Here is a 24,058-nt window from a genome sequence, read left to right as displayed (position 1 = left end):
TCAAGAGCCACAGCGGCACTGCCCACCACACAAGGCCCTGCGGGGTGCTGCCTTCCCCTGGCGGTCCAGAGCCCGGAGCAGGGGTCCTGCCCTCTGCCTCCCAGGCAGAGCTGTGTGCCTGGTTGTCTCAGGCCTGCCACTACCGAAGAGCTTCATGCCCATCCTCTTGTGCCCAGTAGCCCTGGCTAGGCCAGAGGCCCATGTGAGAGATCTGAACACCGTGTACAAGCAAAGTGTCACTGTGTCCCCTAAGCAGGGCTGCTCCGTGCCCACCATGCTGTGATGAACATCTGCTTATGCTGTCAGGAAGCAGAAGTAGGAAGCGCTTAAGAAACCAATTTGTCTTTGAAAAAAATGTGTTGGGGAGGTTTTTCCCCAGTGGCTGCTGGCTGCTAGGCTAACGGTCTAACATGCAGCCCTCCCAGCGAGGAGGGATGTGGGTGGGGCCTCTCCCTCCCCCCCCCCACTGGTCCTTTAGCGACAGCGACTGATTAGCAAGTGGGTGCAGACACCTGGACCAGGCGGGGAGGCTCGACTTCCCGCCCTGGATGCAGATGGTGGGGGCATCTCCAGTTCATGGATCAATCACTGAGGGAGGACTCAGTATCAAATCTTCTTGGGTCAGTGAAGTGTCTGCTTTCAACACTTGTTACTGCTGATATTCGGTGGTCATTGGCTTTGAAAAGTGTCCTGAAACCATTTGCCTTACAGTGAAGCACCTCCAGACCAGGCTGTATCTCAGCCCCCGCCACAAGGATGTTTGCAAAGCTCCCTCGGGGTCCTGTGTGACCTCCCTGGGGGCACAGCCCCCACATCTGAGGGGGGCGCTGGTGAGGTCATAGCACCCTGACTCCCCCAAGCTGTGCAGTCTTTTCGTCCCATCAGTGCCAGGGATTTGGGTGAGAGGATGCCTGGCCTTCCCTCTGGCTTGTGTGGCTGGGTGACATGGCACTTGTGAGACTGCTGCCCTCTAGGCCAGCTGAGCAGGTCCCTGCCAGCTGCAGCTGCACTGCTCCCTAGTTCAAAGGTGCACCATCTCCAGTGGGAGGATTTAACCCCAGGGGGAGCAGGAGACTGGGGCCTCCCGGGGTGGAACAGGGGCCTCAGCCAGAGAGGGCCAGGGTGTAGTGGCTGCTGAGGCTGCCTGTACCAGGGAAGGCCGAGCTACCTGCAGAACCACGGGGTTCCCTCCCCAGGGCCTGAAGAGGAAATGCGTGTCCCCAGAGAAATGAAGAGCCAGGCACATCCCCTTGCTGGGGCACTAGTGACAACAGTCAGTGTGTTTTATTGCCAGTGTAACTTCAACCCAAGGGGATGCTAATAACCAGGGCACAGGAGTGGGCTCCCTCACCCCCACCAGGGCACAGAGGGGATGGGGAGGATGGACCCTTGTCTGGTCCAGCCGCTGGCTGTGCGCACCCAGTCTGGTCCCCACCCTCCAGCCACACTTGGCTTGGGCTCGGCTCAGGGAGCAAAACTGATTCAAACCTGGCAGGGGTGGCAAGTCTGGGCTATAGTCCAGGTGCCCCTCCCTGCTGGCAGCCACTTCCTCATCTCCAGAAAGTGGGCCAGGGGTTCTGGGCTTTTCCTGATCAGGCCACCCCTTGGGGGTGATAGGGAAGCAGCCAGATCCAAAGGGAAAACAGGAAGTAGGGAGTGGCCACAGTCCAGCTGGGAGTGGAAACTCCAGGGGTGAAGGCAGCATCTGGGCCACTGCTGCCCATGGCACTGCTACCAGCAGCTCAGGCCCTCACCACCTGGGACCCAGATAGCGCCAGCCACCTGCTGGGGGCCCCCACCATGGGCGCCCTAGCACCAGGTCTGTGGGGAGAGGGGTGCAACCCACCCACCTCAAGGCCTCAAGGGATTGGTACCCCTGGAAGACACCAGGCCACATGGGTTGCTGGCTGTACCCTTGTCCCCAGTCACCAGCAGGGGCCCCATCTTCTATGATCTACAGCTTGAGAGACAGTGGGGGTCACAGGGGAGCCCCCTGGGCTGGCCCTGTCTCCAGTGTGCTGACTGTAAACTCAGGAATGAAGATCGAAGCTGGGTACCAGAACTGCCCCGAGTTCCCGCAGAGCTGCGCTCAGGCCTGCCGGGTCCTGGCTGCTCCTGGTAGGTCCTACTGCTGGTGAGCACCCCATCCGCACTGTCCACACGCCCACACAGGCCTTGGGGACCCTGACCAGGCGGTGAGGCCCTCTCAGGGCTGCCCTGCCAGACCCCTGGGGCCTAGGAGCTCACGAGCTGAGTGGGGCCGGTGCCATCCTTGCCATCCAGCTGTGGGGTCAAAGCAAGAGGCTCAGGGGACGAGGCAGGGGTGAGTAGGTGGCTGCCCTTGGGTCCCTCCCATGCCAGCGCCAACGCCCAGCACCTGTGGGTCCTGTCTGGGTGCCACGATGGGCTTCTGCGCCAGGGGTGGCTTCTTGGTGGCCCCTCGAGGGGCCATGGTGGGCCGGCTGGGCTCCTCTTCAGGGGTCCCCACACCCCCGGCCAGCACATAGTGCTGCTTCCGCAGCTCCCCGAGCCGCACACGCTCCGCCTCCAGCGTCTTCTCCAGTTCCAGCACCCGCACCTGTCACAGCCCTGTCAGCGCAGCGCTGGCCACAGGACGCACCCGGGGCAGGGGCCCGAGCTCCTCACCTGCGTCTCCATCTCCTGCTTCTTCAGCTTGATGAGGGACAGGCCAGAGAAGTCCATGGTGTCTGTGGCAGAGGACAAGGGGTTGAGGGACGGCGCCCACTTCCGCCCGGCTCGGAAGCAGCCGCCCCACCACCCATCACCACCTCGGTCTTCGATCTGCTCCTGGCCTGATTTGGTGGAGGCCACCACGCCGGCGGCCCTCTCGTTGACAGCACGGGAACACTCCTGCAGGCGGCTGAGGCACGGGCTGTGCTTGTCAGCCTTCACCTGGGATGGGGACAGGAGTGCAGTGGGCCACGGCTCCCAGCCCAGGACTTGGCCACAGCTGCCAGAGGGACGCGGGACTCAGACACCGACACAGCTCACCTTGGAGGCGGCCACCAGCTGCGCAGTGCTGCCTGCAATCTCGTGGCAGCAGACGATGAGCTCCTCATACTTGCCGGTGTGCAGCACCACCCTGTCCGCTGACTCCCTATGGGGCGGGTGTGGCTGCTCAGGGGCCAGCTCTGCCCCACTGAACCCAGCCCACTCCCAGGGGCAGGGAAGGAAGCCGACCCGGCCCCACCCGGGCACATACACCAGCTGCGACGCTCCCCAGCCCACGGCCTTGGAGGCCGAGATGAGGCCTTCTGTCCACCGTGAGTTCTTGGCGTAGAATTCCTGCTGTGTGGCTGCCCCCTGGTGGTAGAGAGGGGACAGGCAGGACGGGCTGGTCCAGGACATCCCGGGTGGGGCACAGAGGCCATTGCCCCTGCCTCCACAGGATGCATGCACCCTGAGGCCTCCCTGGGCCACGGGCAGCACACGTGTGCAGAGGGGGAGCGGCCCGGCATTTGCTCCTCCCTTGGACACAGCCTTCAGGAACCCGTCCCTGCCTGGCAGCTGTGTGGCCCCGGCTCACCCTGCCGCTGTCCACAATTTCCTTCTGCAGGCTGGTGGAGGTCGTTACCAGGAGCCGGATGGCCTGCAAACCAAGGTGTGTGTGGCTCTCAGGTGGCCCGGATGGAGCCCTCCCTGGTCCCGGTGCCCACTCACCTTCATCAGTTCGGTGCAGGAGTTGAGGATCCTGGGGAGGAGAGGGTGGCAGGTGTGACACCATGTAGAGCGCGACCACAGCAGGACAGGGGGGGAGCTCCCCGGGGGCGGGGGCGGGGGCGGGGGCGGGGGGGGGAGCTGCCTGGGCACAGAAGCAGGGCGCACCTCTCATTCACCTCCAGCTTCAGCCCCGAGCTCGCGTGGCGGGCCTGGTTCATCATGTCCTACACCAACAACAGCCGTGTGGGAAGGAGGAAGAAGGGGCAGGAAGCTCTGACCTCCGAAGCCTGGGAAATGCTGCCAGTGGGCGCTGAGGCTGAGCGCAAGGGTTCCTACAGGATGGGGCCGGGGACCCTGAACCGCAGCCCTCACCTCAATCCTCCGCACAGCATCCTCAATGGCTGCGGATGTAGCTGCCATCTCCTTATCCACCATGGCCCCCAGTTCCTCCTGCCGTACATCCAGGCTCTTGGGCTTCAGCTCCTGGGAGGACAAGAGCCAGACTGGATCCCTCCAAATCCACAAGAGCCTGGGAGAGGGGTCCAGGGGCCTCTGGGGTCCCTGCACTGGGTCTGGAGGGTGCAGCTTCCAGCATGAATAGTCCCTCAGCCCAGCGCCTCGGGGCTTTGGGAAATGGATGGACACGGACTGCGGCGGGGGGGGGGGGGGGATGTGCAGGGGAGTTGGGTCCCAGCCCCTCACCTGGCCCAGCTGGAGGATGCCCTGCAGAGGGAACCGCAACAGGCCTGGCTGTGCCTGTGGCAGCACCTGCCACTCCTGCAGCTGCCCTGTGAGCTCCAGCGCCCGAGCCCCGCACTCCCTGCAGGCATCCATCAGGCCTGCAGAGGGAGAGGGGTGAGAACAGCCTTTGCCCAGAGCCCCAGGAAGCTGCACACCCCACTGTGAAGCCACTGGGGTCACTCACGGTCCGCAGGGTCAGTGGGAGCCAGGTGGGAGGTGGCGCCTCCATTAATGATGGCGTCCGCAGCCAGGTGGGAAAACCGGGTCAGGGCCGCCACCAGGGCAGAGGCATCTGCGAGTGGAAAGGGTAGAGGTGGGAAGCAGTAAGAGTGACATTGGGGTGTCTGTCTCATCCTCTCAGCTAGCCCAAGGTGAAGCCACAGTGCCCGGGTGAGAGAAGGCCCACTCCTTTAGGGCTTGCAGAGTGGTGCCTGCTGTCCTGAAAACCTCCCCACAGGCGGGGGACTTTGGGCCACACTCACCCTCCGGGGAGGCCAGGTACTGCGCGTGCCCCTTCTCCAGGGCACTCACGGAGTCCAGGGCCACCTGAGCCCGGCTCACCAGATAGGCTGCAAGCACAGGGCGAGTGTGAGGCCCGGCACCCTCCCTGGGGCGGGGCGGGGCGGGGTGGGGCGGGGCAGGGCGGGGTGGCTGGGCGGGCACCTGGGGAGCTGGTGCAGCGCAGGTGAAGGGGGTCATCCAGCAAGCTCACGGCATCCTGCAGGATGGCCCTGGCCTCGGTGGCAGTGCCCCGCACCATTGCGAACTGCTCATCCAGCAGCCTCTGCTGCAGCCCCTGCTCCTGGGACTCCTGGAGGGGACAGGTATCCTGGAGACCCCTCCCCACAGGCCCTGGGGGGCCCAGCTCCGTGAGCCAAGTGCCGATGAGGACGTGGGGAAACTGGACCTGCAGAGTCTGGGGACCTGAACTGTTGAGGAAGCCACCCAGGCAGCAGCAGTGTTGGGGAGCCCCCTACCTTCTCTGCCAGCTGCCCCTGCAGCTCGGTCCTCTCCCGGGAGCTGCGCTGCTGTTCCTGGCTCAGCACCACCTCCTTCTCCCGAGCCAGGTCCTGGGCAGCCAGCAGCTCGGCTTCTTGCTGCCTCATGGTGATGCTCAGCACATCCTTCTCAGCACTCAGCGCATCCAGCCTTGAGCTCAGCTCCGACCCACTCTGTGAGCATAGACAGCAGGTGAGCTGATGCCTGGTCAGGCGGCGTGGATCCCTGGGTGTGGGTCTGGGCTGGTGCTGCACCCTGGTCCCCACATCGCCCACACCCAGCTCTGGTGAAGCCCTGATCCCACCCTGTCCCGCCCGGGTCCCAGCGCAGCACCTGCTCTGCGCGGCTCAGGGCCTCCTGCATGTGTGCCAGTTCGCCAGCCTTGGCCTCCAGCTCCCTCTTGAGCCTCTCCAGCTGGTCACTCTGCTCCTCCAGCTGGTATGGACAGTGTCACTGGGGCAGGGCGTGGGCATAGGGGCCGTGGCCTCCCCCGCAGGGACCGGGGGCCGTACCTTCATCTCGGACTCCCGCTTCACCTGCTCCATCTGGAAGGCCAGTTGCTCCTTCACCCGCGCCACCTCCTCCTGGCTCTGCTGCGTCACCGTCAGCTGCTTGGCAGTGTCTGCGTTCTGGGGGGGGGGGGGGCTCAGGCTCTGCAGCCTGGCCAGCGGGGCCGGGGTGGCCAAGGCGCCTACCTTCCTGAGGAGCGTGGCGTGCGTGCTGACCAGCTCGCCGTGCTTCTCCTTCAGCCTGCTGTAGCGCGCCTCGGTGGCGCTCGCCTTCCCTGCAGCGAGGAGACGGAGGCTGAGGCCCAGGCCCAGGCCAGGCAGGGCCCCGCCCAGGGCTGCCCGCGCCCCCGCACCGCACGCACTCTCGGCCTCCCGCAGCAGGCCCTGGCTCCGCACGCCCTCCTGCTGCACGGCCCGCAGCTGGGTCAGCTCGTGCCGGAGCTGCTCGTTGTCCACCAGCGCCTTCTGCTTCTGCGTGCGCTGCTCTTCCAGCTCAGCCTCCAGGGCATTCACCTGGCCCTTCAGCTGCGCCACGTACCGCCGGGCCTGCAGACGGCAGCGGGACAGTGCGGGGCTGGTCCCGTCGGGGACCCTCCTCCCTCCCGTGGCCGGCGCCTCACCTCCAGCTTGGTCTTCTCCAGCTCAGCGCGGAGCAGCTCCACCTCCCTCTTCAGACTCTCCACCTGGAGGTCCCTGGGCAGAGGTCCCGGGCTCAGGCCCAGCCAACAGGAGGCCACAGACCTGCACCCCCAGCTGCCCCTGCCTCGTGGCCCTTGGGTGTCACCGGCTCGCATCCCCTGCAGGGGCACCCTGTCCCCACTGAGGACCCCTGGCCTCACCTGTCAGCCTTCATGGAGCCGTTGGGGGGTCCAAAGGTCTGATCCAAGAGGTCGGCTACCACCTGCACAGCAAGGCACAGTGACCCCCACCCCAGCCCTGAGCTGCCAGGCGGGCAAGGGAGCCCCAGCGCCCCCAACAGCCCCAGCCTTGTGGGGCAGGATTCGGGGAGGCCAGCTCTGGCGGGGCTCACCACAGGCTCCCCGGCAGGAGGCCCAGTGCTGATCTCGATGAGGTTCTCGGGCTCCTCATCCTCCGGGGCCTCCTCGGGGATCACCACCACGGGCTTGATGTGCTCAGCCAGGGCTGAGGCCCGCAGAAAGTTGGGGGGACTCTGTGGGGACAGGTTGGGGCCGCTCAGCCACCCTCCCCTGCGGTCCCCAGAGCCCAGAGGCGGGGTGCAGGCACCTCAGGCAGCCGGGGAATCTGGATGAGCCGCTTGAAGTAGATCATGTCCGAGGCTCTGCGGAAGAAGTTCCGGAGGCTGCAGGCAGAGGCGGGAGGAGGGGACAGGTCAGCAGGAGCCAGAGCCTCTCCAGTGGGCCTGCCCCTGTGCCCGGTACCTGTGGAACTGCTCGTGGAACCGGTCCCGGTGGCCCTGCAGGGTGTCCGCTGGGAGACCTGGGGGCAGCACAAGTTGAGAGGGGCTTTCTCTCTGCACACTGCTGTGCTGTGGGGTCCCCTCCCCTGCGCCATGCATCCACGTTCTGGAGTCCTCAGATCAGAGACCACCCGTGACCTGCATCAGTGTGTCACTCACATCGGGGGCACCAGGCCCTATGGGCGCCTCCCACCCTGACTGAGCTCTCAGAGAGTGACTGGGGTGGACTGGACCATGTCCACGCCAAGCTCCAGGACAGCATAAAGGTACTGTGACCATACCCTGGCCCTAGCTAATAAGAAAACGCAGAGACTCCAGTGGTCCTCTGTGGTCCGAGGACAGTGGGCGCCCCCGCGCCAGGTCAAAACCCTTTCCTGACACTACAGCAACATGAGCCTTTTTACTCGTCCCCCAGTGTGGTGTGACAGATTCAGGAGTAGCTGAGGGGCCACTGTCCTCTCCTGAGCCTGGCTTTACAAGAGTCAAAAGGGCTGCGGGCCGGGGATTTAGCTCAGTGGTTTCACCGCCTGCTGTGCAAGCGCAAGGACCCGAGTTCGATCCCCGGTACCAAAAAAAAAAGGGCTGGGTGCAGTGGCATAGCCTGGAATCAGCAGTCTAGAAGGCTAAGGTAGGATTGCAAGTTTGAGCTCAGCCTGGGCAACTTAGTGACCAACCAAGACCCTGTCTCAAAAAATAAAAAGGGCCTGAGGATGCACTTCAATGTGAATGCCCTGGGTTTAATCCCTAGTCCCCCAAGAAAAGTCATAAAAATGTAAAACTAGGTCCGGGGATTTAGCTCAATGGTGCCACGCCTGCCTCACAAGTACAAGGTCCTTCTTGAGTATGATCCCTAGCACTGGAAAAAAAAGTAAAACTCCACCACTCCAATCTTTTTCTCTGGTTGGAAAATAGTCGTTCTTTCCTGGCAGGGGTAAAGAGCTTCCTACACCCCCCGAGGCAACTCACAGGAGTGCAGCTTGAACAGCAGCTTGACCGTGTAGTGGTAGAGGTGGCTGCAGTCCTGGATGACCTGGATGAGCGGGGCCAGGCGGCACTGGCCTGAGGACATCTGGGACACAGCAATGGCCGTGTTCAGCTGCCGGAAGACTGCGTGGAAAGGGGCGGGAGGACAGCATGTGAGTGGGGTGGGAGCTCCCTGCCCACCGGCCTCAAACCTGCTGTGAATTTTAGAGAAGGAAGAGTCCAGATGCTGGCAGCACACAGGGGTCAGGACCAAGTGATCCGAAACCACGCTTGCCCGGGCCCTGGTAAGCCATGTTCCCTGCTAGGAAGCCTGGGGGCTGCAGCCAAGCCAGGGACCCCTGCACCTGTGCCAGGTTCTAGCACCTGGCACCACCACAGTGACCTCATTTTGTGCTCCCTAAGACATCTGTGTCACCGTGGGTGGGGCCCTGCGGGCTCCCCGCACTTCGCTTGTGGGGACCACGCTGCCCACGTGTGCCTCCTCCCGGCCTGAGAGCAGCCCGGTAGGACCTAGGATGTGGCCATGAGGGGCTTGGGCTCAGCACATCTGCCAGCACACAGAGCCACAGCCCTGCACCCTGCGTGTGTCCCCAGGCCCAAGGCAGCCCCAGTGAAACCAGCTCCAAGCCCAGAGTGGGCCACCACCTGCCTGTCAACTCCAAGCTTCCCTTAGAACAGCATCTGCTTCTTGCACGGCCGTGGACAACGCTGAGTTGCCCCAGTCATTCTGAGGCTGCACCCAGCACAATCATGTCTCTGGCCACAGGGCAAGCCCACTGTGACTTCCTGCCCACCAGCTGCCAGTCCTGGGCTAGGAAGCCCTGCGTGACTCAGGCTTCTGAGGCAGACAGAGGCCAGAGCCACCCAAGGTTCTTTCCCGGGGAAGGCACTGCAGGTGCCCGGCGGCAGAAACCCAGAGGTGACACCCACACCCCGGCCCCCCGCATCTGGGGACTCATGGAAACTATGTGCCCTGGACAGCCCCAGGGCCTGGCATCCTGGGGCTTTGGAGTCACCTACACCTAGGATGGGTGTGGACCAGAGAGGGAGCTTTTAAGAACTAAATTTTTGTGGTGCTAGGGGTTGAATCCCGGGCCTCTTGTGCACTAGACAAGCGCTCCACGGCTGAGCTACACCCCCAGTGCTTTTATTGTCTGAGACAAGGTCTTGCTAGGTTGCCCAGGCTGGCCTTGAACTCGATCTTCCTGCCTCAGCCTCCCAAGTACCAGGGATTACATTTAAGAATGCTGTCAGTGGGGGCCAGGGGACTTAGCTCAGTGGTTCTGCTGCCTGCTTTGCAAGTGCAAGGTCCCAAGTTCGATCCCCAGTACAAAAAAAAAAAAGAATGCCATCAGTGGCTAGGTAGAGTTCAGCAACAGTGCTTGCTTCGAAGGCAAGAGGCCTGGGTTTGAGCCCCAGCACCAGGCACACAGTCTGCTCAGCAGTGTTTCCCGCATCGTGCTGCACTCACGCACTCAGTCAGACCCACACCTCCTCCCTGGACAGCTCACCCGATTCCGACAGCTTCAGCTCGCAGTCCATGTAGTCGAACATCTCCACGGTGAGCTGGAAGCTGCGAGGCCAGAGGAAGGAGGGGAGGTCGGTGGCTGGGCCCGCCTGCCCGAGAGTGGGGGGCAGGAGCACAAAGCATTGCCTTTGCACAGGACGGCAACGTCCACTTTCAGGTGAGCCCGCCCTTACAGCCCACACTCCTGGCGCAGGATGTGACCTGCACCCCACGTGGGCCCGGGCAGGGTGTGGCGTGGGGACCTCAGGGGAGGCGGCGAGCGAGACTCACATATTGTTGACGTCGGTCCCAGCCGCCTTCTCCAGCACCTCATCTGTCACCTCCAGGCCCGCAGGAAACTGGGGGTGCTGCAGAGACACCCCAGCTGCAGACAGGCTGGCAGCACCAGCTCAGCCCAGCTGTCCAGCCCCGCAGCCCCACGCCCTGACCACGCAGCTGCGGGACCTGGGGATGTGGGGAGGCGGGGGAGGAGAAGGGGACAGGCCAGACAGGACAGACCCACCCACGTCCCAGGATGTCACAGAAGGCAGAGCCCGAGGTCCTGGCCCACGTTCCCCAAGGAAACTACCTTGAGGTGGAAGGAGATTTTGGTGAGCAGGAGTTTGGTGTAGACATTCACCAGCTGCCCGTAGCGGTCATGCAAGTGGCCCTACAGGAAACAGAGCTCAGTGAGGCCACTGCCCGAGGCCACGCCCCAGAGCCAGGTGCCAGGCGGCATGGGGCAGACAGGAAACGGAGGTGGAAAGAGGAGGAGGGCCACGCCCTCTGCCCGTTGCTTATTCACTCAGCAATCGCTTCCCGTGGCCCCGTCAATCTTGTGTCCAGCTTTCCCCGTATCTGGGTCCTTGTCATTCCAGCCAGGGGACCTCTCCTGAGAAGAGGGTGCCTTGTCCAGGGCAGCAGGCCATTTCCGCCCGGGACACTTCATGAGTGCCAGCGGCAGATAAGGGAGGCGCATTCCAGGCCGAGACCTGTCCTGCCCTCCCGGCTCCAGCCTCCCACGCCGCAGCCAGGCTGTCTACAGAGGGCACTGTGGGCACTGCGTCCCTTAGCGCCAGGGACGGGACAAGGGCAAAAGGCAGGGCCCTATTCCCGCTGGTGCCGACTCCGGTCTCAGGCCTCAGACCACCGTGCCTCCAGCGCCTGGAGAGTGAGCAGGAAACGCGACCCAAACCCCGACTGTGAAGCAGCCAGTCTGGGGGCGCCGGGCCTGCGCCCCACATAGGCTCAGGGCCACGCTGGAGTGCCCAGGCCAGCACCGCAGGCCCTGTGCCCATCGGCACGGGACGCCTGGCCCAGGCTGTGAAAGCAAGCCTGCCACTCCGCTGCACACCCACTGCCCGTCAGCCCGACTTCTGCCCAGAGGGAAAGGCCTGGCCCGCCCTGCACCTACCCACAGGTCCCCTATCTCCCGGATGTTGCTCCGGTAGCGCTGGCAGTCGTGCAGCACCTGCGGAGGGAGGTGGTGAGGCGGCAGCCGGCCTGCCAGGGAGGGTCCCGGAGGGCAGCGAGGCTGCACTCACATTGGCATGGCCGTCCCGCAGGACCTTGTGCAGCACGTGGCAGAACTTCCAGCTGAGGATGGAGCTGCTGGGCAGCGGCAGGCCAATGGCGTAGGACCAGAAGGTGAAGGCCCCCTTCTCATGGTGCGTGCCCAGGATGATGCCTACAAGGTCAAGGCCAAGTCCAGGCACAGAGATGGGGCCAGGGGCTCGAGATGCTTCGGCAACACAGTCAAGTGAGGGGCGCAGGGCTGGTGGCCCGGCCCCCCTGCACCCCTCTGCCCAGGTGGCGGGAGCTGAAATGTTCAGCCAGGGAGTGGTGTCAGGGCAGGAGACAGGACATGGTCATGAAAGTCGTGCCCAGACTTTAACTGCTCCCCGAGTCCCACCACAACCTAGGCCAGTCAGCCCCACCTCGGGGACCCAGCAGGGGCACAAGGATACGCCGGGCATGCTTCTCCTTCACGGGGGCCTCCTGGCTGTTGATGGCTTTGCTGATGCTGATGGCCTGTGCGAACATGGAGGCCGTGGTTAAAAGCCACCGGGGTTCCTGGGGGCCACCGAGGGGAGGGGCCACTTGGCCAGGTGCCAGGCGCAGGGGCGAGGGAGGGGCCTCTTGTCCTGGGCTCCCACTGGCTGGCTCAGCAGAGCCTTTTGTTACTTGTCCCTGAAGCACAGCTGGCCCCAGGCCGGAGCCATGGAGCTTCCCAGGCTCTGGAAGGGAGGACGGCAGAGGCTGTGCTGGAGGCCTGGGTGACACTGCTGTCTCAACCACCCCACGTGTCCCCCCCAGGCCCAAGAGAGTCACCCAAGGTAGCGGGCTCTGTCCTTGGGGAGGAGCCGCAGAGCCCTAAGACTGGATTCCCTGGCCGGGTCCTGGTCTCAGGGTGCCCCTTCCATGAAGGGTGACGCTGTCCCCTCCCTGCAGGAGGCCCTGTTCCTGGTCCTGACCCAGCTTCCGCCCCGCTCAGGAGGATGTGGCCACAGGGACCCTCGCGCCCCACTGAGCCTAAACAGACCGACCCGGCTCCCACCTCTCACAGAGCCACCTGTCCCGTGTCTGCCGAGCCCACGCTGCGTGACACCCCAGGTCCCAGCAGCCCCAGAAGACCAAACCTGCAGCGGGAGATCTTCCACCATAGCGTATGGCCACCCCAGGCCAGTCTCGGGCAGCGCCCCAGAAATGGATATGATGCCCGCCTTTCAGTACTGAGGAATGAATTCAGGGCCTTTCCACCGAGCCACTTCCTCAGCCATTTTTTATTTTGAGACAGGGTCTCACTAAGTCGCTGTTAAATTGCTCAGCCTGAGCCTGAACTTGCAGTCTTCCTGCCTCAGCCTCCCAGAGTGCTGGAGTTACAGGCCTGCATCACCACACCCCATTTGTGATGCCACTTTCTTGGGACAGAAATTGAAGCCTGGGGTATTAGGTGAGGCAAAGCCCACGCTCAGGGCCAGGTCTGTGCACTTCCGCGCCCACAGCCTTAGCAACTGCCAAGAGCTCCCAGGCTCTGCCCAAGCTGAGTGGGGCGGCCCCACCTCAGAGCCGGGAATGTCCTGTCCTGCCTCTGCCAGTCAACTCCGGCCTCGGCCATCTTGACACCGGAGCTGGCCGCAGTGATGACTGCCAGCTGGTCCGAAGACTCCTGAGGGGAGGGAGACAGCCCTGACGTGTTCCTCCCTGGGACCTCAGGCCCTGCCTGCATGGTGCTGTTGCGCATGGAGTCGCCCCCCGGGAGCATGGCCACAGGGGACGGCACGGTGTCAGTTGGGGCGCTGCTGGCCCCGGAACACAGACCCGCTGTGTGCGGCAGCAGGTGTGGGGTAGCCAGGCGCCACACAAGGGGCCCAGTGCTTGCTCACACAGTGGGGGCCTCTGTGTCCCCCCAAGGCAGCAGCCAGGCCCTGCCCAGAGTGTGCCAGGGTGACCTGAGGGGCCCTCGCTGCCAGGCGTCCTGGCCTTGGTGACACTGCTCCTCAGCACATCCCAGCGGAGTCCACTTCTGCAGGAGGGCAGCGCCCGGGAGCCCTGGCCACACTGTGGGCTCTCTGGCCAGGGAGCCTGGAGCAGCGCCGGGGCCAGCTGTCCAGCAGCAGGGACACCGGCACTCAGTCCCCCAGGTCCACTACCTCAGAGAGAAGCCTGCCAGGGTCACAACCTCCAGGGTGGAGCAGAAAACCCAGAGCTGGGGAAAGAAGGGTCCTAAGGACCATGGTGACTGCCCCAGGGGCGTCCATCTGCTGGCGCAGCCCAAAGAGAAGCCTCCACTGGGCTTCCCAGGGCTGGAGTGCGCTTGGGGACGGTGTGTGGCTCTCCCCACTCTGGCAGAGGTGCGGAGCCCCCCCCAGGTGTGGGCAGGTGCAGTCCCAGGGCCTCATGGGACTGTGGGCGCCTCCTGCTCTCTCAGCACCCCCTTCCTGGGCCCAGGGGGCATGGATGAGCACAGAGGCCCTAGGGTACGGGGAGGGCTCCACACGCCCAGAGACAGAATTGCCAGCATCACCAAGTTTCTGAAACACACCCTATGCTGTGAGGCCAGCAAATGTTCTCGACAGCCTAATAAGATCACTTGGACTGAGTTCAACCATTATGAGGCCCTGAGCTAAGCACTCTGCCAGCAGCATCCTGTTCTCTCTGCACAAGAAACCCTAGCTGGGCATGGTTGCACCGTCAATCCAGCACTCTAAGAGGCTGAGGCAGGAGGACCACAAGTTTGAGCCCAGTCTGGACAACCTAGCAACTTAGCAAGACCCTGTCTCCAAAGAAAAAATGAAAAGGGCTGGGGATACATCCAGGGCGAAGGCCCTGGGTTCAAGTTCCACTACCACGAGAAATGGCGGGGGGGAGCCAGAGGCAGAGAGAGGGAGAGAGAGAGAGGAAGGAAAAAGAGAGGGAGAGAAAGCCAGCCAGCCCAGAAGCGGGTGGATACGAGGGGCTGGCGCAGGAGCTCAGCCGCCTGCCCAGGGTTGTGGTGAGGGAGCGCAGGTGGGTTGCCCCACACAGGCCCGCGCCAAGCCCTCTGCGCTCACCAAGGAGCCCTCAGTGCTCCAGTGCTCTCCCTGTGAATTCCTGGAGGCAGCAGCAGAGGGGTGAGTGGCCGCACGTGGTGCTCGGCTCCTGGCGGCGTGTAGGACTCGAATCAGGCCCCCACCCCACCCCCAGCCCTGGACCCCAGGGGCAGGTGTGAGGGACAGAGCTCTGTCCTGAGAGGAGCCCAGACTCTCCAGCCGCTCATGAGGATCGGGCCACAAACTGGACGCTGATCCCAGATGGGGTGTGTTCAGAGCTCGGTGAGAAAGGGGGCCAGGCACAGCCTTCAGGTCCCCTGGTGCCACCCACATGGCTTCGATGCCAGCAGGCTGAGGCACACACACAGCCCCGAGGCCCTACGCTGGGATGGGCCATCCTGAACTGTCGCAGGAAAACCTGCCACGGAGCCCCGAGGCTCAAGGCCAAAGCTGAGGATGCGATCCGGAGACCGGGCCAGATGGAGCCCACTGGCTACCAAGAGCCCCAGCGCCGCCAGGGCTGCCGGCCTGACTGTGACCCACAGGGGTGCCCGCAGGTGTGCAGAGGGCAGTGGTGATGCAGGAGTCCACGCTATCAGGGCGGTGAGGGCTCTGGCTCCTCACACAACATGCACTGTGGCTCCCGAAGCCTGCAGCCCCCGGGTGGGTTGGGCAGCAGCACTTGCCATCCACAGAGCTCAGCACAGAGGAGGAATGTGGACCTGGGGAAATGTGACCTTCTTCCCCGGGAGCCATATGTCTTGGGCAGCACCCTGAAGCCTCAGGGCCCTGGCTGGAAGCTTCTGGCCAGATGCCAGCTCCAGGCTGTGACACAGAAGCAGGCCCTCGGGTCCACGCGCTGCAGCAGTGCTTGGAGGGGTCCAGCCCCAGCACCAACCACCAGCATGGCTCCAAGGCACCCTGGTTCGCCCCAGCCCTGCATGCGGCTTCTGTCCTCTACCTGAGAGCCAGGGCCCCAGCACCCCTCCTGGGGTCTCCCCAGCCGCCCGCCAGAGCACCCGCCCACGCTGCTGCATGCCCTGCTGAATCCCACTGCACCACCTGCCATCGGGAAGGCTTGTCTGCCACTGTACGCTGTCCCCACCTGGCGCCTGGGACGTACGCACAGGTGACCCTCAGCGTCTGTACTTCTGTAGCCGCAGGTCAGCCAACCACCCAGCGAAACACCAGAGGAAAGCTGCGCACTGCACATGTCAGGCTTCTTTCTCATTATGCCCTAGCAGTAGGGACAGCCGCCATCCACACAGCATTTCCAGAGCACCGGCCACCACCAGCGCAGGCTGAGCATGCAGGAGGGCTGCGCAGCCTGTGTGGAAAACCTGCATCCCATCCTGTGTGAGACTCGAACATCCAGGGTCCAGGAACTGACCCTCCAGGGCTCCAAGGGACAAGTGCTACCTTGCTCCCTGCTGCATCCCCACACCGTGCCTGGCAGTCACAAATCTCTCATTTTTTGTTTTACTTTTTTGCAGCGCTGGGGACTGAACCCAGGGCCTGATGCATGCTGGGCAAGTACTCAACTGCTGGGCTCCGCCCCACCCCGGCCGAGGCCCCAATAAATCGTCTCTGGACAAATGGAAGAGGGACACTTGAATAATGCACAAGAGTGCTTTCCAACCCAAGGACTGGGTGACTTCAAGGCAGTGTCTCTTTCTCCAGCCAATAATTTAACCACGAGAGCTAAATGGTAAAGCAGCTATAAAACAATTTCTGTTTTTAAAATCAACCCTGGAATGAATCAACTTAAGCCTCCTTGTGCTGCTATCACGAGGCCTACAGCGGCCCTTGGCAGGGACAGAAACGCTCTTCAGAGAGCTGGGCGAGGGGGCTGGCAGCGCGGTGGTTATTCTGCTCTGCGCTCCCGAAGACTCCCTTGAAGGACAGAACGCCCTCATTCAGGCACTCTCCCCACCTCAAAGGCCATTGATGACGGCAAACACAGCACTTCTGTGGCCGAGGCGGCCAGGACAGGCCTCTTGCAGAGCAGAGAGGAAGCGCCGGCCCTACCTCACCCCGCCATCTCTGCCATCTCTGCGCGGGTGGCCCCTGCCCGCAGGTCCCGGCCCCGCCCTCACCCCGTTCAGGAAACTGGGCCGAGACAGGCCCCATGTCCGAGGGCCCCAGGGAGAATCCACGTTCTGGAGGATGTTGACAAATTCATAGCCCGACCCACTGCCACCTCTGTCCCTGGCTTTGTGGGTGACAACACGGGAGCAGGAAGACTTGGCCCTGAGTCACAGCCCTGCCATGCCAGTTCTGGAACAGACCGGAGCCAGCCTGGTGGTTTCGTTCCCAGGCGCGGGTGACATCACCTGTCTGTCCCGCAAGCGAGGGAACTGAGTCACTCCCAGGCAGATGAGCCTGTGGCAGTGTGAGGCTGGTGTTTATTTTTGCCAGAGAAAAAAGAGTTACACCTGAGCTAATGTCTTCATGGGCATGTGACGGAGGATGGCATCAGAGGGGGTGCTGCAGGCCCCCACCCAGCAGCAGCACCCAAGGGTTTCGGGGTGCGGTAGACAGGGCTGCCAGCGGGCTGAACCAGGCCAGCCTCACATCTGTCCTGTGCTTTCGGCTCTGCAGTGGGACACAGCAACACAGTGTGCCCGGGGGGACAAGGGAGGCAAAGGAAGGCTCTGGCAGAGGGCAGTGATGGCTTCGCAAACAGGGTGAGATCTGAGCCAGTCCTGAAATGGGGGGAGCTGGCAGGGGAAGGCGGGGCCCAGGGCTCAGGTTGGCCGGCCAGGTTTCCCTGGCACTGCTCCTCTGGAGGTTTCCACTCAGGCCGGCTGGGTTTCATTCACAAGGGCCAGGCTGGATGCCGGCCTCAGGGCCAGGTCAGCACGAGGCCACGTCCACGCTGTCCTCCTAACTGGAAGGGCGGTTCTAGCCTGGTGCGGTGGCACACATCTGTGATCCCAGCCAGGTGAGGCCGAAGCAGGGGGATGAAGCGTTTGAGGCCAAGTTGGGCAACTTAGTGAGACCCAACGTAAAATAAAAAAGCAAAGAGCTGAGGATAGAGCTTGGTGTGGAGCCCTTGCCTGCGTACATGAGCTCTGGGTTCAGTCCCTGGGACTGCAAATGTGGGGTCAGTTTCCAGGGTGCCCTGGCCCCACACTCTGTGGATGTCACCTGGAGCCTGCCGCTTGGGCGAATGGGAAGGTGCACACCTGTGGCTCACTCTTCCAGGGACGGCTGCTCCCCAACTCGTGTCCCCAGCCTGGCTACAGCTCGGCCTGTCCCTCCAGCCCTAGCTCCCCATTTACAGTTGCCTAAATTTGGGCACAGGGTCAGGACCCCACAGGGACAGTCTCTGTATCTTCTGTGCAGTGAGCCCAGTGTCACCACACACCAGGCCCATGTCTGCCTACAGACCCCGCCCTCCATGAGGGATGCCTGTCAGTATGCCCATTTTGCAGAAGAGGAAACTGAGGCACCGAGCAGCAGTGACAAGATCCACAGCTGGCACCCTCCCTGCTATGGGGGTACAGGATGATTCTTAGCCTCCCACAGCACACCCCATGTCCTGGGGTGCAGACAAGACCTCTGCCAGGGAGGTGACATGGAGGGAGGGGGCTCTGGCACCTGGAGCTTCTGGAGGTGGCCTCCTGGGGTGGGGTGAGCCGGGCCTTGGCTCGCCTCTGGGCTTTCAGCCATGGGCCCGGGGCTCTGCTTGCCCCTGAGGACACATGGGGAGGGGACAGCCCCTGACAGTGGTCAGACATCCCAGCCATGCACCACATGGGCAGGGGTCTTTGGAACCCGGTGCCGGGACCATTTTCATTACTGTAAACATTTACGGAGGCCAGGAGGGTGAGTGTTACACTGCACACTGTGGCCTTCCCGGGAAGGAAGTGGCAGGTGGGCGCTCAGGGCCGAGGGCCCAGCCCGTACAAGCACGGGGGTCTGAGGGAGGCACACTCACCCCAGAATCTCGGGCAAGTCCCACACAGCTCTCTACCCTTCACGCTGCAGCTAATAACAGGTTTCAGGGACACCTGGCTGGGAAAGCTCCGAGCTACACCACTGTTGGACTCTGATCCCACTGAACCCTGGCCATCTCCAACGCCTGCACACAGAATTTTAAAAGCTCCCCGGGTGCTTCTAACACTGCACTGTCCAAAGTGGCTGAGGCCACGCGTAGACCCTGAGACCTGGCTCATGAGCTGTGTCAGATACACACCAGATTTCAGAGGCCTAGCACAGAAGCGAAATGTGAAATATCCCATTCATGTTTAGTCATTACATGTTGAAAGGGTTCCATTAAGGCCACACTGGATTAAATAAAAAGATATAACTAATCCTAATACTGTGGTAGGCTGAGGCAGGAGGATCTCAAGTTGGAGCCCAGCCTGGGTAATTTCAGCAAGACCTGGTCTGAAAATAAAACATAAAAGGGCTGGGAATGTATCTTGGTGCAAAGGCCCTGGATTCCATCCCCTGTACCAACAAACAAACACCCTAAAATTAACCTCACCAGTCTGTTTGTTTTTCTAGAGCCACTGGATGAGCTAAAATGATACCTATGGTTCTTTTTCTACGACTCAGGGCTGCTGGATCTCACCAACAGCCATAAGTTTCAAGCTGTTGATAAATGTCAATCTACAAGATTTCTGTGAAGTTATGTCACTGACCTGGAAACCCCTGCCTCTGAACTGTCTCTGCTCTATGACTGCTACAACAAACCGCCACAAACAACGACAGCAGTTTACATCTTACTGCTCTGGAGGTCCAGAGGTCTGGAGGCCAGAACCCAGCCCGCAGAAGTGGCCCTGGCTTCTCCGTGGCTTCCTCCAAAGCCATCCATGGACTTCATTCCAACCTCTGCTGCCTCTCCTCCTGCCTCTCCTCTGTACCTTAAGACCCTGCGGCTGCCCTGGGCCCAGCTGGTCACCCAGGCTGCTTGCCCACTGGGATACAACACCCTTGTAGGGCCATTACTTGGCCTCCTCCAGGGTCTCTCATACCTTAGAGCAGCCTCCAATTATGCCCCTCTTTACAGAACAGGAAGCATTTAGGAGTTGAGCAACTGGCTCGGGGACACTGGCTGGAAATCAGGTCTTCCTTCATGCCGTGTTTTTTTCCTTGAAGTACTGGGCATTGAACCCAAGACCTTTACACTGAACTATATCTCAACCCTTTTCACTTTTTTTTTTCCCTTTGGTACCAGGGATCAAACTCAAGACCTTGAGTTTGGGAGGCAGGTGCCGTGCCACTGAGCTAAATCCCTGGCCCTTCACTTTTTATTTTAACACCGGGTCTCACTAAGTTGCCCAGGCAAGGCTCAAACTTGCCATCCTCCTGCCTCAGCCTACCAAAGTGCTGGGATACACCATCTTTTGAACACTACAGCCAACTTTTGGGTTCAGCACACAGGTGTAATGTATGCACAATACAACAACGAGAAGCAGCCAATAAAATTTTGCTCCTCTGTTTTGAAAGAGGCTTTCTCCCAGAAGGGACTAAAGTCACAGGAAAAAACAGATGGCTCCCTGGACACTCACTGGGATCAGACACACGCTCGGTCCTGCACCTCAGGACTTCCAGTTGCGCCCCAGCCACAGGTGCCAAGCGCCAGCTGCCCCTATACGGAGGAAACCTGCCTGCCCTGCTCTAACCCCCTGGAGAGCGGACGGCAGAGACCGGCGCACAGCTGGGCGTGGTCTGTCCGGAAAGCAAACACGGTTTCTCCTCCTCCTGACGCGAGAGGAAAAACATGGCAGGCGGCCGGGAGGGCTGGACTCCTGGGCCAGCCCCCTGCCCTCCACAGCTTTGGTCCACAGCAAGGCAGGCAGCGCCTTCCAAAGGGAAGCTGGCCTCGCCTCGCCTCACCTCGCCTCGCCTCGTCTCGGGGTGATGTGCTATTTTCCGTCCCAAAGGAGACACAGAAGCAGGAGCCCGGACTCTCCAGGCCCCTTCCACCATGGGGCCCGGCTGGCAGCTTACGCTCAAGAGATATTTCTGGGAACAATCTAATTATATATTTAACCACTTAGGAAACCTCATTCTTACATCCCTCAAGAAGTCACAGCAAAGACAAATCCAGACGCTGGACCCAAGCTCCACCGGTACCAAACAAGAGTTTCAGGTGGGCGAGTCCAGTGGGACTCTCCTCATACAAGGCTGGCGTTGACCTTCCAGCCCCACGGGAGACCCGCTGATCAAAACCAAACCACCGCAAAGGGCTGGGGATTTAGCTGAGTGGTGTTGCCGCCTGTCTTGCAAGCACAAGGTCCTGAGTTTGACCCCCGGTACCAAAAAAAAAAAGACAAAGGAAAACCAAACCACTGCCAAAACGCCTGGTTCCAGGTCAGACATTTTTCTGACATTCAGGAAGGTCGCCCTTATCATCATCATCATTTCAGAGCAAAATCAATGAACTCAGACTTTCAAATCCAAAATTGGCGAATAAACAAAGTTCCTGACAACACCCAGGTTCTCTCTGCCAATTATAAGTGCTTCTCCCTGTGTTCTGCAAGTTCCTGGTGCAATTAATTATGTATTAATGACTTTAAATTAAATGCTAGGCTTTTTTTAAATGACAGGCTCTCCGGGCTAGACCAGATGAGGACGATGACAGCGATCAGACGGATACAGTAACCATCTACAGCCAGGCTGGCTTCGGCCCTCCACTGAACCTTACATCCCGAGGTTCTATTTTCACTTTCACTGCCAATCAGAAGCACAAAGGTTAGAGGTCCTGGTGTTTTCTCTTTATTTCAGAAGGAAGCTGCGACAGAGTGCATGTGCATGCTGACTTGTTTTGAAAGCAACTTATCTCCACTGGGACAGGAGAGAAGGAACTTGCTCAGGGAACCCACAAATGCAAATGTCACTCACCTGCTTCAGATAGGCTTCCTTTTTTTTTTTTTTTTTTTTTTTTTTTTTGGTTTTTTGAGACAGGGTCTCGATATGTAGTTTAGGCTGGCCTCGAACTCACTATGTAGCCCAGGGTGGTCTTGTTCAGGGCAATCCTCATCCCTCAGCCTCCTGAGTGCTGGGATCACAGGCATGCACCACCATGCCCGGCTACAGGCTTCCTCATTTCTAAAGTAAAAATTTTTTCTAAAGTAAAAACCATTGGGGCCAGGGATTTAGCTCAGTGGTTTCGCCACCTGCTGTGCAAGTGCAAGGACCCGAGTTCGATCCCCCGTACCAAAAAAAAAAAAAAAGGAAAAACCATTTGAGTTGTGGTTAACTTCCTTAGGTAAATAAGTATGTCCCCCTCCACCCATCGTAGGCATAAGAACACTTCAGAGTTTATCAAATAGAAAGGAACAGAAGCTGAGTGCGGGGTGCACCCCTGTAATCCCAGCACTCAGAGGAGGCTGAGGCAGGAGAACTGCTGCATATCCGAGGTCAGCCTGGACTACATAGTGAGTTCAAGGCCAGCTTAAAATGCACAGCGAGACCTTGTCTCAAAAAGACCAAGGTGGGGAGAACCGAACACCAGACCTACAACAACGCCTCCTTCCGGGAACTGGACACCGACACACGTGCACACCCATACCGGCGAGCCATTATTTAATCTCCACCCTGCACCTTCCCGGGATGGGCCCTAGGCTGGGGCAGCGGACGCCTGGGAGCGCAGGAAGGAGCCGGGGAAGTTTCCGTCTGCCGGCACCTGCGATTAACTGGGGGGGGACGGGCCGGTCAGCCGAGGCCCCGCGCCGGCAAACGAGTCCAGCGACCCCCGTGAAACTTTTCACCCACCGATCGTCAGCCGTGGCCCAGGAGGAACGGAAGCGGGGAGCCCTTCGCGGAAACGCACTGTCCCCGCGGCGGGCGGAGGGCCGGGGACGCGCGGCCGGCGGACGAGGACCCAGCCCGGCCGCGAGCCCTCTGCGCACCCGCGCCCCGGCCCCGGCCGCGGCCCCGGCTGCTCCCGCCCCGCGGCCCGGCCCGGCGCGGAGCCGCACAGCGCGCGGCTTCCGCTTCACCTGCGCCGGCCCCGGCCGCGGGACTCCCGCGGGGCTCGGCGCCCGCGGACAGCCAGGCCGGGGCCCGCCGCGCGCTCTCGCTCGCCTGGGTCTTGTCGAACTGCTCGCGCTCGGCCTCCAGGCTGTGCGCCGGCCTGCGGTTCAGCACCCGCGCCGGCACGCTCTTGATGCTGTTCATCCCACCGCCGCCGCGCCCGGCCCGGCCCCTCCGCGCGACTGAGCGAACGCCGCGCGTGCCTGGGCACCGCGACGCCGCGCGGGGAGGAGCCAGGAGGCCACGCCCCCGCGCCGCGCCGCGCCCTGCCCCTGGCGCCCCGCCCTCACGCCCCAGGTCTTTCTCACGGCGCCCGCCCCCGGTACTCCAGGCCCGGAACCCCACGGGCTACCTCCTCCACGCCCTGCTCCCCAGGAGCTGCAGAACCGCCCTCCACCTGCCCCACGCCACTCACTAACTCACTAGGACCAAACGCGAGGACAAAAGGCCCCCCGCCCCGCGCACCTGCAGCCCCCTGAGAAACCACAGAAAAAACTGTCCCTAGGGCCGGGGATTTAGCTCAGTGTTCCGCCGCCTGCCCCGCAAGAGCAAGGTCCCGAGTTCGATCCCCAGTGCCAAAAAATAAATAAGACTATAGATATGGGGCTGGGGATTTAGCCCAGTGGCACCGTGCCTGCCTCCCAAGCACCAGGTCCTGAGTTTGATCCCAGGTACCGAAAAAATTTTTTATTAGTATACGTTTGTGATACATAATAGTTACAGGGCTGGGGATTTAGCTCAGTGGTTCCGCCGCCTGCCTCATAAGCAGAAGGACCGGAGTTCAATCCCCGGTACCAAAAAATAAAAAATAAACATAATAGTTACAATCATCTTGGGAAATCGGTACATATACATATTGCAGATGTGTGTGTGTGTGTGTGTGTGTGTGATTTTTTTTGTTATTTTGGTTTTTTGAGACAAGGTCTTACTTTGTAGTGCAGGCTGGCCTTGAACTCACTATATAGCCCAGGCTGGCAATTCTCCTGCCTCAGCCTCCCTAGTGTTGGGATTTTGGAGGCAAGGTGTCACCAGGGTCAACTACCTGTCAGAGGGGAGGTACTGCCTTGGGAAGGCTGGTGTTGGCCCCACGAGACTGAAAGACTCTGCAGCCCAGAACCCTGTCTTTCTGCTCTCTCTGTTTTGTTTTTGAGACAGAGTCTCGCTATGTAGCCCAGGCTGGCCACAAACCCATGGTGATCCCCCTGCCTCAGCTTCCCAAGTGCTGAAATTACAGGCCTGTGCCACCACGCCCGGCTCGTCTTTCTGCGCTCTGACCCCTCACTGTGTACCCCAAGAGCTAACACTGGACACCAGAAGTTGTACGGGACATGGCTGTCCTCTCACTCCTCAAGAGAGAGATGAATCGTGCTTTATCTAATTCCAATCGCTGGAAAGCTTCTTTACCAGAATAACATCAGAGTAACAATCACTGATATTTACTGAGTGCTTATTTGCCAGGTTCAGGGCAAAACCCTTTAGAGCATTATCTTGTTGCTAATCCTTGGCAACTCAGTCAATAGTCACTGTCAACTACCGACCACAACAAAGGGGTTTGTTTCCTCCGCACCAGCTGTTTCTCAGATCCTTTCCCACTGGGAACAAGAGCTGTTATCCTTGACCTTCACGTGTGGACCAGAGGCCTGGAGCATCTGTCACAGCGACTTCACATTAGCAG

The 24,058-nt window shown here is 61.1% G+C and overlaps 1 protein-coding gene across 4 annotated transcripts; it reads right to left on the bottom strand.

Annotated features, from left to right (window-relative positions):
* Window positions 1-1,265: 1,265 nt before the first annotated feature.
* Hip1r (huntingtin interacting protein 1 related) lies at window positions 1,266-22,611 on the bottom strand. 4 transcript variants are annotated; one of them, XM_004843906.4, is made up of 32 exons: window positions 22,435-22,611; window positions 11,827-11,890; window positions 11,404-11,546; window positions 11,274-11,330; window positions 10,449-10,529; window positions 10,151-10,227; window positions 9,864-9,925; window positions 8,335-8,475; window positions 7,331-7,388; window positions 7,176-7,251; window positions 6,961-7,101; window positions 6,770-6,831; window positions 6,551-6,623; window positions 6,293-6,476; window positions 6,117-6,205; window positions 5,934-6,050; window positions 5,755-5,856; window positions 5,400-5,594; window positions 5,086-5,233; window positions 4,905-4,991; window positions 4,607-4,714; window positions 4,384-4,520; window positions 4,054-4,164; window positions 3,847-3,905; window positions 3,682-3,712; window positions 3,548-3,610; window positions 3,224-3,324; window positions 3,013-3,118; window positions 2,790-2,913; window positions 2,647-2,708; window positions 2,378-2,578; window positions 1,266-2,283 (listed from the first exon to the last, which is right to left on the bottom strand). In XM_004843906.4, exons 1-32 carry the CDS (start codon window positions 22,525-22,527, stop codon window positions 2,236-2,238), a joined length of 3,201 nt encoding a protein of 1,066 aa, XP_004843963.1. In that variant the 5' UTR covers window positions 22,528-22,611; the 3' UTR covers window positions 1,266-2,235. The 4 variants fall into 4 exon arrangements, 3 of the variants coding, with proteins under 3 accessions (XP_004843963.1, XP_021113236.1, XP_021113237.1); XM_021257577.2 differs by lacking the exon at window positions 22,435-22,611 and adding an exon at window positions 14,413-22,273; XM_021257578.2 differs by lacking the exons at window positions 11,274-11,330; window positions 11,404-11,546; window positions 11,827-11,890; window positions 22,435-22,611 and adding an exon at window positions 10,665-11,002.
* Window positions 22,612-24,058: the final 1,447 nt, after the last annotated feature.

This window comes from Heterocephalus glaber, unplaced genomic scaffold, assembly GCF_053883595.1.
Source record: "Heterocephalus glaber isolate CG9 unplaced genomic scaffold, H.glaber_assembly_v1.0 deba00001687, whole genome shotgun sequence".
Taxonomy (NCBI): domain Eukaryota; kingdom Metazoa; phylum Chordata; class Mammalia; order Rodentia; family Bathyergidae; genus Heterocephalus; species Heterocephalus glaber.
Note: the sequence above shows the minus strand (reverse complement) of the source record. Positions and strands in the feature narration are given on the sequence as shown.

Bases quoted from the DNA above. Each gene is read 5' to 3' on its own strand.
- Hip1r (XM_021257577.2), bottom strand. From the start codon at position 14,724: ATGTGGGTGGCACCAGGGGACCTGAAGGCTGTGCCTGGCCCCCTTTCT. The intron at 6,624-6,769 runs GTGAGGCCAGGG...ACCTCTGCCCAG, and splicing joins GGCTCCATGAAGGCTGACAG to GGACCTCCAGGTGGAGAGTC. The intron at 5,857-5,933 runs GTACGGCCCCCG...TGTCCATACCAG, and splicing joins AGCGGGAGTCCGAGATGAAG to CTGGAGGAGCAGAGTGACCA.